The 11,785-nt window shown below is 41.2% G+C and overlaps 1 protein-coding gene across 8 annotated transcripts in view; it reads left to right on the top strand.

Annotated features, from left to right (window-relative positions):
• The first annotated feature begins 51 nt into the window (after positions 1–51).
• The window catches only part of SNAP47 (synaptosome associated protein 47), a 42,164-nt gene continuing 30,430 nt past the window's right edge, over positions 52–11,785 (top strand). For 2 of the 8 annotated variants that reach the window (XM_075144369.1, XM_075144368.1), the window contains exons 1-2: positions 3,268–3,760; positions 7,493–8,048. In XM_075144369.1, coding sequence (XP_075000470.1) covers positions 3,694–3,760; positions 7,493–8,048 — 623 coding nt within the window. In that variant the 5' untranslated portion in view covers positions 3,268–3,693. Of the gene's footprint in view, positions 113–428; positions 1,718–3,235; positions 3,761–7,492; positions 8,049–11,785 lie in introns of those variants that run through there. The other 6 variants (XM_075144367.1, XM_075144364.1, XM_075144363.1 and 3 more) reach the window with 6 other exon arrangements.

Below are 11,785 nucleotides of genomic sequence, written 5' to 3'. Positions count from 1 at the left end.
GGTGAGAAGGAAAGCGCACCGGCGCGCGGCTCAGCCAATAGCAGCGGGCGGCGGGCGCAGGCGCAGAGCGTCGATGCGGGGGAGGGCGACGGGCTGCGCCGCGCTGAGGGAGGTGGGTGTGGGGCCGGGCCGGGAGCGGAGCGGGCCGGGGAGACTGGGGGGGGGGTGGGTCTAGCCGTGGTTTGGGGGAAAGGTGGAGGTTGGTAGTATCTGGGTAGGGGTGTAGGAAGGGTGGTTTGGCCTAAGCCTGAGAGGAGGATGAAGATGGAGAGGTTGGGGGGTTGGCCTAGGGGAAAGAGTGGGGATGGGGGTCTGGGTTGGAGTTGGGGGGGAGTTATGGGAACGGGGATATCAGACTTATAGATGGGGGAAGGGCAGACATGAAGGGGGGAGCGGGTCTGTTCGAGGGGAAGGTGTGGGGGTTTGCCCTAGAGCTGCGGCAGAGGGAGAGGTGAGGATTGCGGTGGAGCCTGGCCTAGCAGTGAAGGAGAGAAGAGGATTTCTACTACAGCTTTCCCTAGTAGCAGTTGGGAAAGAATGGGGTCCTTTTGGTATTGGGAAAAGGACAGGGACTGGGGAAGGATCTGGTGTAGCAGGTGATTGGGTTGTGTTTGGTGTGAGGAGGAGGAGGAAGTTTGTTTTTGTATTGGGAAAAAGGAAGAGAAAGGGATGGAAATGGTTTTTGGGAGGGAGGAGTTCTGGCTTGGGGTAAGGAAATAAATAACGAGTCTTGGGGATGGCATTGGGGAAGGAGAAGGGAGCAAGTTGTGGGAGGAAAGAAGAGGGACAGGGGAGGGTTCACCCCTGTGGTGGGACAGGACACCCTGTGGGAGCAAGGTTTGGGAAGTGTTGATGTGTCTGTGTTTTGGGTTGGAGAGGTTGAGACAGGGTCAAGATTGAAAGGAAGGCTGATGAGGTTTAACCTGGATGCTGTAGGGGCTGGTGTGGATTAAAGAATGCGAACTGAGACAGCCCCATACTTAAATGTCTTTGGGAGAGGTTGGTGGGACTTCGGTCTTCTGTAAAGTTGCTTTCTGTCAGAAATGGAGTGGGATCAAATGTTTTTTACTATAGAAGAATGGAAACCTGTTGATGTCTAGAGCCTCAGTCTAGAGCCGTTCTTTAGCGGGGATGTGTTGATCTTTTGAGACGAGGGGAGCTGAATTTCTCTGTGTGCCGTAGTAGAGAGGCACTGTGTGTCTTTGCCTGCTGCACCTCTTGGAGGGTCACCCCTGGGTACTTCGTGTCTTGTAGCATCATTTGGAGAATTGTAGAGTTATAAACCTAGTGGAACCGCACCTTAGGCCTTTAGTTAAAAAAGAGGGGAGAGTCATTTGATAGGCCTTATAAACATTTTTATCATGAGGGTTGTTGGGCTCACAGGAGCGTTAAACTCATTATTTGCCAGATGGTAGCTTTGGGAACAAACCACCAAAAATAATGACCTTATGGAAACTTGGAGGAGTACAAAAAGTAAACCAACACCAACCCATTAGAAACGTGTGCAGAAATGTTCTGCAGATAATTAGCAAGGGCAGATGAGAAGAATCTGAGACTAAGTTTTGGAGACTCTGAGGTAGACACATTGCGAAGGGATGGTGTTCTGCTCGTGAGCTGACAGCACCTCCTCCCAGTGGATGTAGCACCTTCTCACACCTGGGGTAATTAGTAATGCTTACATTTCATTGAATGATCTCAAAGCACTTCACGAGAGAAGGTGAGTCACCTCCTCTTTATAGAAGCAGCCACCGAGTTATGTGTTAGCTAAAGAATTTATTCAATGTTGTGGTGACTCTGCCGGAAATATAATCCACATCTCTTTGCTGCTAATCCTAGTTCTTGCTCTTATGCTGCTGCCTGTAGCTGTGTATGATACTGCACTTGGTTCGGGGGGCAGCTCTGTCAAAAAGACAAACTGTTTGCTAAAAAAAGAGGTGACTTATAGGATGTGGATAATGTGTCGATGTTGGAGAGCCCAGACTGGGAGAGACTGTATCTGTCACCCAGTCTGTAGATAAATGTGTAGGCAAACATACATTTCTTTAAAAAATACGGAGGAATTTATTGTGAAATCATTTAGATGTCTCTTCCTCTTCCACTGCATACAGGGAAGTGGTTTAAGGACTGTAACCCTCTCAAGTTTATAAACCTATTCTTGACTGTATTTACAAGTGATTTAAAACCATTTGTTTATCTAATTTTTTCTGCCAACCTAGTCCTTTGCATGGTATTCTAAAGGACTTATATCTGTTCGATGTTGGGGTTTTTTTGTGTGTTGTGTTTGGGTGGTTTGTTTTTTTTTTTTTTTTCTGGATGGGAATACTGGAATGGTATGTTTTATTGGAGGTGAGGCTTTTTCCAGTGTATTTTACAAAACCATGAATACTCCATGTCTTGTGATACAAAGAATTTCTATTCATGTTTTAGGAGGAATAGAATGGTGAGTGACATAATGCTGAACTTCAGGTGGTGGGGTCAAAATAAAGTCATGAGGAGAGGGGAGAGATCCTGAATTTTGAGTAATAGTTCCTTGTAGTAAGCCAGCTGCATAAATGGCAGAAGGCCTCTAGCTCAGTGCTTCTAAAATGTGATTGTCAAAACTTTAGGAAATATGGGGGAGGGGGGGTGGGCGGAAATCTTTTCATTTTGAAGGACAGTAGCTGAGCTGTTTGGTCGTTAGCGGTGAGCTTACTGTTTACATCAGAGATGAAGCTGATATATTTAACCTTGCTTTTCATTGCACAGCTTAAGTATAATGAAGTGTCCTCCATGTAGGTGCTGTACAAGCTAAGGAGAGAGAAGCAGAGGCAAGGTTCTGTTTTATAAAAAGCAAAGTGCTGCCAGTAGATGAGACCAAGAAGTTTCTTTCATATCTCCTTCATTCAAGGAGAATAAAGTTACAAAAGTAATAGGATGATGTTTTTAGCAGCTCAGAAACCATGATACTACCCATTAGAAAAGTACATGACACAATGTATGAGCGTCATAGGTGAAGTACATATTTAGTGCCTTTTTCCAGCTACCTTCAAATAGTTGTGACCGTTTCTCCTTTTGTTTGTTTAACGTTGGTAAAATTTCTCATGTGTTTTAATCGAACTCCTTGAAGTCTTGTGTTAAATTATAGTATGCTGTTGAATGTTCATAAATAGTAGCTACGTCCTGTACCGTTCATGACTGTTTTCAGTGTTGAATAAAATCAATCTTGGTTTTCCTTACATTCATCTATATTTCTGCGAGGTTTAAATTTCTTCTCTGAGAGAGAGAAGGAAAAAAAAAAGTCGTGCAGATCTGATGCTAGTTAAAATGTCATTATATTGGGGAAAAATGTGCTGGTACAATGAATGGATTTAATTACCAAATAGGTTTTTGCTTGGAAATTCTGGCCTCAGGCACAGAAAAGAGCTGACTATCAGGCAAAACCTTTAAGCTCTCAGGTGAGTCAGAAGTCGTATGACCCAAGGCATGTACACATATATATATACACAGGTCAAGTGACTGCTTCGTTTCTACTCCTGGACTGAGAGGACTTGTTTTACTCTAGATCCAGGGTTAAATATACATTCTCTATTCTTTATATATTTTTCCTTCTGGTAACGGGCATAGTAGGCTTTTTGCTTTAGCTTCAGGTTTTTTTACCTGCTCTTTTGGACTTGGAAGAGAAAGAAATACTCAGGGAAAAAATTCTACCTACGGATGGACAGTTCTGTAAAGGCAGCAGCCCCCAAAAGGCTGCCTCAGAGTTCTGCGTCTACAGATAGAGGTAAGGAGCTTGAGCTATGGTTTAGGAAGATCTTTTTTTATGGCACAGTTGTGAGACTGCATCAGACGTTAATATTTTCACAACCTTAATGGTAGAGAGCAGGCTTGAGAGAAAATATTTCTTGATGGGGAACTAATGGTGGTTGGAGGGAGTTTGTGGAACTCCTAGCGTGTGAAAATGGGCTATAGGCTGAGATTTGACAAAAGTTTGAGTCATTTGCTTGTTTACAATTTCTCCTTGCCTCCCTAATACGGCTGTGCCTGGCTGGAGGTGGCTGTTGCTGTTAGCAAGGCCTAGGAGTTGTTTTTCAGATGACATTATGTTCTGCAGTGCCTGTCCCAGCAGCGTGTTGAGAAACCTGCGTTTGGTTCCAGGCTTCCCCTGTGATCTTCTGCAAGGCGTGTAATCTTTCCGTGTCTTGGTTTCATGGTTATTTATATATATTATTGATAAAATAACATCTCAGGGCAACAGCTTGTTGTGAACCGTGTGCTGACATTGATGAGACTTTCAGAAACTGGTATAAGTAGCAAAGACTTGCACAGGGTGGGGGAAGGGGATGTCAGTGACTTTGTATGAGCTGAGATCTGTTGCGTTCCTGAATTTGATGCACTGTTTTGATAGACTGGAAGGCTGCTGATGGATTTATTATTATTATTATTATTTTCTGGGTCTGATGGGAGCTCTTTCAGTAAATTTCATTTGCCTTTGCAATACGTTTAGGGTGTGAGGAGTTTGAAGATGTAATAAAAGATGTTTATTTTTGTTTATTGTCTGTTTGCTATTGTGTTTACTTCAAACCTAGGCACTTTCAAACAGTTAAACCTAATCTGGATTTGTAATTTGTAAATCCTGATTAATAAAGCTATAACATAATGTAGTTTCAATTGGCATTGATTTCAACACTAATGTGACTTACGCTGTTTAAACTGACGTAGTTGTCAGTTATGGTAGCAGAAAGTATACTGTTATTAGCACATAATTGTGTGTCCGTATTAGAAACGTTTTCCACTGAAAGTATCCTGTAAAATCCTGCTCAGGAATCCCACTGCTGATGTTTGTTTCTTTGCAGTCACATTTGAGTCGTTAAAAAGTATTTTTCTTCTCTCTATTTCTTTGTGAATAACTTTTGTTTTCTTTTGTATGACAGAAAGAAAATAACTTTTAAATAGAAATTGGAATCATTGGCTACTCACAAAACCCAGTCAGTCTGGAAAAAACCATGCTGTTTATCAGATCTGTCTGACCTAACCTCTTTACATTAGAGGAATTATCTTCCTTTTCTAGATGGAGGAAATGAGGCCAGAGCTTTTAGCTCTTTCTCCAAATTATGAATTTATGTAGCAAATAATTGATAAAGCTGTTAGAAGTCATATTTCCTAGAACTTGTTGTTTTGTGGGCTATAGCTACTCATTTAAATCAGGTTTCTCTGGGCTTTCCCCCCCACTCTCTTTGGCTTATAGTAAACTGCAGAGAGAGATGACTTCTCACTGGATTGCAGTTTTCTTAGGGCTAAACAGATTGAGAATTTTCACTTTAAACTCCAGCTGCTTTGTAAACTTGTGGCTTATTTTTTCCCTATTTGCATCACTAAAACTCATAATGACATGGAATTAAAGTATGAAGACCAAAGTATTTTTGTGGAATATGACATACCATGAGTAGTCTTTATCTCAGTAATACTGAAGGTTTGAATATATGTCATAAAAGAAGTCATTGGAACTGGATGCAGTTAGAGAGCTCTATTTAGTGGATATTAATGATGCAGCAGTCTGAAGGCACTGGGAGATTTTCAGGGTGTGCCATAGGAATTCACACCAGTGCTATTTGAAAAAGGACTATTAGCTTTTTTATTTATTATTATTAGGATTCCTAGACGTTTCCTTAAGGGGAACAGATCGTACTGAAGTAAAAAGGTGTAATTAGTGTCAGTGTCAACCTACCTGGGGATTTTGTGGTGGAGCTCTTTTCATTTATTGCGCCATACAGGTAGCAGAACAGCTTGAGATAATGTTATGGTACTAATCTGTAAACTGCGCTATGATACATCAAAGGGTTTGAGGAGATAATGAATATGTGAGTAATTAAATCACCATTACATAATGGGTGTTCACAAAGTTGTGGAACGTAATTGGTCTTCAGTGTTCATGCTGAAAACTGTAGCAGTATAAAGGAGATGTTACAGGAAACGATCTGACTCGTGGGTACAAGAAGCTTCTTTGGAACTGTGGAGAGATGCCACTCCAGATATGTTTCATTTCATTTACTGTTCCAAATTTGAGATTGTTTTGATATAAGCAAGCCAGGCCTGAGGCATATGACAGCTCCGTGTTTTCTTGCTGGGATTCCAGATACTGGTGAGCAAGTCTTATAGGATTAATATTATATCATTAAATAGCATCACGGGCTCCCAGGCAAACATGGCCTGTCACAAAGGTGCAATGAAGTCACCATTGACCTGAATGTTGTGTCCCTTCATGCTGAGCGAACAGCGTCAGTTCTGCTGGCTCTTTTAAGCCTCTGCTGGTTTTGCTGCTGCTTGCTGCGCTGTCGTGTGCGGAGTAGCTCTGCATGCCAGGCCAGCAGCACCTCTTCCAATACTACCATGGCATCTTTTTCATCTTAACTTCCACTTGGGTCAGTCAGGGTTTTCCCAGCACCGCTGCTAAGTGGTTTTCAGTTCTTCCCAAACTCCTGTTTCCAAACATCTCTGATAGTAGCTGAGCAACAACGAATATTTCACAGAAGAAATACTACAGATTTGGGGTTTTTTTTGGCTGTGTTGTTCTACCAGAAGTTCTAGTATCCACTTGAATTTTGTAAGGTAGGTATTTTTGCAAGTTTCTCCTGAGACCAAGAGTGATGGTCTGAGATAGTGATGATTTCTGAAGAGTGTTTATCCATTTGTGGCTGGGTGTTTCTGCTCTTTAATGATTGTGAGTTCTGGTCAGTGGTGGTTTTGGTTTCAGCTGCTCTGATGTGTTGGATAGACATTCTAGGTGTGTTTGTAACATACCTGGGTGTTGATAGCTCAGAGTGGAAGGGGAAGGACCAGTTCTTTGTTGTGATTGTTGTAGATATATATTTACGAGCTTGCATTTTGATATATTCTGAATTTTCTTCAGTACCTGTTGGTCTATGGGAAGTTGCTTCTGATGATGGGTGGGGAATGGAAAACTTTTCACATGATCACTTTTCAGTAAAAAGGGGTATGTGAAAGTTACTAAAAGGTTTTCATGATTCTGTTTTTGGTAGGTTCCCCTCCACCCAAAAATATGAACATATGCATATGAACATATAGACTAATCTAATTATAAAGCACCTCCCCTGCCCATAACCCTTAGAGCACAGCAGGTATTAAATATCCAGGGTGTTAATGCAATAGTCTTTTGAAGTTTGTGCTCTTGTAAATCACGTGCTGAAACATGATGATCCCTCATTACAAAAAGGGGAAGCAGTGCTGTTATGGAGTGGGCAATAATGTTGACAGTCCCATTCAGAAAGGGTGAGCCTTTCTGAAGGAAATATTCGGATGGTTAGAAATGGTTACCAAACTTTGTAACCCATCCGCAGCTATTTCCAAATCTGTCTTGGGTGTGCACCTGAAAGGTTACAGTGGAAGTACTGGCAGCCAGCAGTGGATGGGATTAATTATTTATAAGTGTATTTTAACGTCAGCTTTTATACGTTGCTAAGGATTCTTGCTTTTTTTTCTTTCTCTTTTATTCTAGTTTCTCCTTCTGGCTTTGAGAGCGTTGCTCTTGTAGAAGAGGATCTGAACGGCGAGCTGATGAACGAAGACATACGTATCCATAGCTGGCCTTGTTCTTACTACTTGGACACCAGCAAACAATGGGTCTCCGGCAGACTCTCGCTGACTCCTGTTGCGATCAAATTTACAGCTGACAAGACTGGGGAGCTTTTGGTCAACTTCCATCTTTCTAGTATCAGTGAGATCAAGAAGGAATCTTCAAATTTAATCTTCAGCTCCCTTACCATCTTAGAGAAGAGCACCAAGCACTGGTTCAGTTCTCTGCAACCCAACAGAAATGTGGTGTTCAACATCCTTGAGCACTTCTGGAGGGAGCAGTTGCTGTCAAGCCAAGGTGCAGGAGCAGAAGCAGCAGCTTTGCAGTCAACAAAGGGAAAAGAACTGACCGGGTTATTGACTGGATCGCAGAAACGACTGGAGGACACAGCAAAAGTGCTGCATTACCAGGGCGAGCAGTTTGATAACATCATGAGAGGACTCAACAAGATCGAAGGGGATATGGATGTAGCAGACAGGTACAGTACTGTAGCATCCTCTGAGCTAAGCAGTGGTTGTGGGATTGTATTGTTTATGCCTGAAATTTGTGGGACAGATCCACAGAAGTCTTTAGGAAACTAAACTGTTGACTTTCACTGAAAGTTTAAACCGGTGATGGTCTTTTGTGGTTCTAGTTCTTGTTATGAGGTGTTTCTATATTTCTGTCGTCCCTTCTGTGTGACATTTTTTCACCCTGGTGAAGTTGTTTGTATATATATATACACCTGTCCTCTCTCCTTCAAATAACTTTTCAAGGCCACAACTGGTGGAAACAGTAGAGGTCTCCAAAATACTAACAACCTGCAAGTTTTGAGAGAATAGGCAACCAGTTAGGGGAAGGAGATGCAAATTAATGTCCCCACTGAAGGACACGTTATGGAATTCACATTTTTATTAGATGTCCTAGAGTATGCATAAATGAAAAATACTGGAAGTTGAGTTAATTTTGCCAGTCCTGGACCAACCTGTTTTGCTGTTCTACAGCAAACATAACCACAGTTCTGCTTTTCTGGTTCTTTTCAAAGGAAATGTTGAACATGGCAGATGGGCTGCTGACTTGGAGACAGTTTCCTAGCGTTACCAGGAGACGGCTGCAAGTTAATCTTTAGTTTAAGTAGATTGTACTCCTTTCTCTGTGCATGAAAGGCAGCTCTTGAGGCTGCTTTTTGCATACAAAGTGTTTGTAGTTGAGGGCTTTATATTTGTCCTTTCCTTCACAAGAACTTACTTCCCAGCTACGCACAGCAGTGGGGATTGGGTCTGTGGTGCGGATGTAGTCAGGGAAGTGGCTGTAGAAACAGTGCTCCCTTATTTGTGCTATAAAACTCCACTGCTTTTAACTTTACATGGAATACTCCCTGCCTTAAGGTCGAGGTGGAATTAATACGTTTTGAGGAAAAAATGAGCAGTGGTGAGCAACACTGAACTGCTGAGCTTTGTCTGCAGAGTGTGGTGATGCAAGAACAATACTAGGCTATTTGTGGTAATCACAATCAGGCACTTAAGTCAGTGTATTCAAAAAAATTAGCCACCAACTGCTGCTTTTAGACGACTGAAATAAGAGATTTGGAGCACATTTTCAGATGTTGCTTAACTTTACCTGTTGCAGAACTTAATGTGAGTAGTAAATGGTTGGTGTCTTAATCAGAATGTTATGACTTTACTATTTAATGATTAACATTCAAAGTGAATTATTCTATGCTATTTTATATGCTGCAAGTTGGATTTGGTAGCAGTCCAAAATCGGCACTAAGTTTAAGAGTAGTATTGTAATGTTTGAAGGTATATAGCTATGAGTGTCTTTGTGGAAGCTCTGACACCTGCTTGAAGAAACAAACATAATAAAGTTCAAACTAGTTGTTTTTGGAAGAAGAATCTGTTTTTAGATGGGTATCATGTCTAAAAGAAAGTGTTGATTTCACAATGATTCTGGAGATACTCTCCATACCCTTTAATGAAAAGCCAAGATAACTGAAAGCTTCAGCAATAGCTTTTAAAGTTCTGTAGCAATAAACAATGAGTAGGAAAATAAATACCTGCTCATTGTTTTTGGAAGAGAGTTTTGTTTTGGGTTAAGATGCATTGGGAGGTATTATTTGTCCTCATGAATCTGAAGAGCTAGACGCTTTGATTTAAAAATGGAAAAATAAAGGAAGACATTGACCAAATATTAGCTGAGATTCCGTTTTATCTACAGTATGAAAAGATTGGCCAGCTTGCTCACAGGCTAAAATGCAGCCCAGAAGCCATTAGCGAAACTAATGTTTTAATTGCACTGTGCTTTTTGAGGAGTTCTAAGTTCCAACTTAGTTTTCTAGCATAGTTTGTGTGTTCTCATAAAGCTGCTTCCCCCCCTTGCCCAAAGTCTTCTCTTAAACTGATGACACCTTTCTTCATGTCCTTAACCAGCGTAGAAAATGGGGAAGACCGTGACTGAAGCTCGTTTGATTGTTACATATTAGGTAATTCAGACTGTTAATGTAGATAAATATGCTAATGTCTATTAAGAGTCTTTGACTCTTGCTTTCTTTAGAAACTTGGTGCGAAGTAACTGCATGGATAATATGCAGGACTAGTTTGCAGTACTAGTGTAGCAGATTTTGTGCAGAAGGAAACTTTGGTAACAAACTTTTGTGTCTGCTAATTCAAGGTTATATGAGCGACACCAGTTTGATGGTGGTGCCTTTCATAAAAAGAACCAGGCCCCTTTATCTACTTTCGCATGTTTAAAACTTTGATTAACTTTATCTTGCCTGTATGTGTGGGCTTTTTTGGATTATTAATTCTGTTCTTGTGTATGCCTGGGTATATACAGCTGCTTTCAGTGGACCTGTGTGCAGATAAGCAAAGCTGAGTCTGACATGTTAGCAGATGTTTGAAGACCAAAAATAAACAGAAAGCCAGATTCACTGGTTCCTTTTGAATATATTACTATTAGAGGACAAGGTACTCTGGTTGCAAATTTTCATTTGTATATAAGGACCGGTCATATAGTTTGTTGATATAGAGGGGTGACTCCTCTGTGGAAGGCCAGAGAAGTTGGCTGGAGCCTTTGTTAGGGCTGTGCAGCAGAAAAATCTTGACTGTAAATCAGACATCGGACAGCCAGGATGTCAGTCCCTGGGGAAAGAGGGGAGGAGACGGGTGAAGGGATAAAGTGATAAAAGTTGGGGCTCAAAGCTGTCCAGAATAAGTTACCACAATGTAAACGGAGGTTTAGGCTTGTCACATTGCAGCTGCTTTTTAGTAAGTGAACGCACATGCTTTTCTCACGGTGAATGTGATGAAGCGAACCCATATTGCGGTAGGAATTTAATGACTTTTCATAGGTTAAGACACAGGCATAAGCTGTCATTGCCCTGAAGTACCTTGTTGTAACTCTTTCATACATCAAGAGGGCAGAAAATGTGCTTTGCATTCCGTAGAAATGAGATTTTGTTCATTTGTTTCTGTTTAGTTGCAGCAGGTAGGTTAGAGCATGGCTTTTAATTTGGAAGATGGTGTGTGCTAGCAGAGCCTAGGGCTTTTTCAGTCATTTTGTATTGAACTTAAGTTGAACCTCATAGTTTCAGAATTCAGCCCTAAATCTATGATATTGTGCCATTTCAAATTCTGTTATTGTAGAACTTTCTGTAACATCTCCTTTGGTCTGTCTGTCTTTCTTTTTTTTCTTTCCCTTTTTTTAAGGAGTGTTGCAGCATTTTCAGAGGGCAGCGGAGGGCTCCAGACCCATTACTCGTGTTGCTTACTATGTACATAAATATCTGATGTTCATGCTTTAGTTGGGAGTAGATTCGTGGAACAATTAATTCTGTTGCCTCTATCCATGAATTCAGTTGTTGACTCCCAATATGACTTTTTGTGATTTTCCTAGCAGATTAATTTCCTTAAGTAGGTCTATTTTGAAGCCAGTGCAGAACTTTGATGGCTAGTAAACAAAGTGTGTTCAGTTAGAGCTTCCTCTTCCAGATTAGACTTTGTCTGCAGCCAAATTAAACAGGATTTAAAAATTGCAAAGTCTTCTGTAGGCACACTCTGATTCTCTCATGGAAAATAAATCATTACAAAAAGTATCTTGAGAGCAGCATTGCTGTGATGCATATTTTATCAGGCAGTACCTTTCTAGAGCAAACTTAAAAGCAAATTAAATCAAGCTGGTTCTCCAAAATAGGAGTGAAGCAGTAGTACTTTGTATTTTGGTCTGATAAGGCTTGCA

This window comes from Calonectris borealis, chromosome 2 (assembly GCF_964195595.1).
Source record: "Calonectris borealis chromosome 2, bCalBor7.hap1.2, whole genome shotgun sequence".
In the NCBI taxonomy this organism is placed as follows: Eukaryota; Metazoa; Chordata; class Aves; order Procellariiformes; family Procellariidae; genus Calonectris; species Calonectris borealis.
Note: the sequence above shows the minus strand (reverse complement) of the source record. Positions and strands in the feature narration are given on the sequence as shown.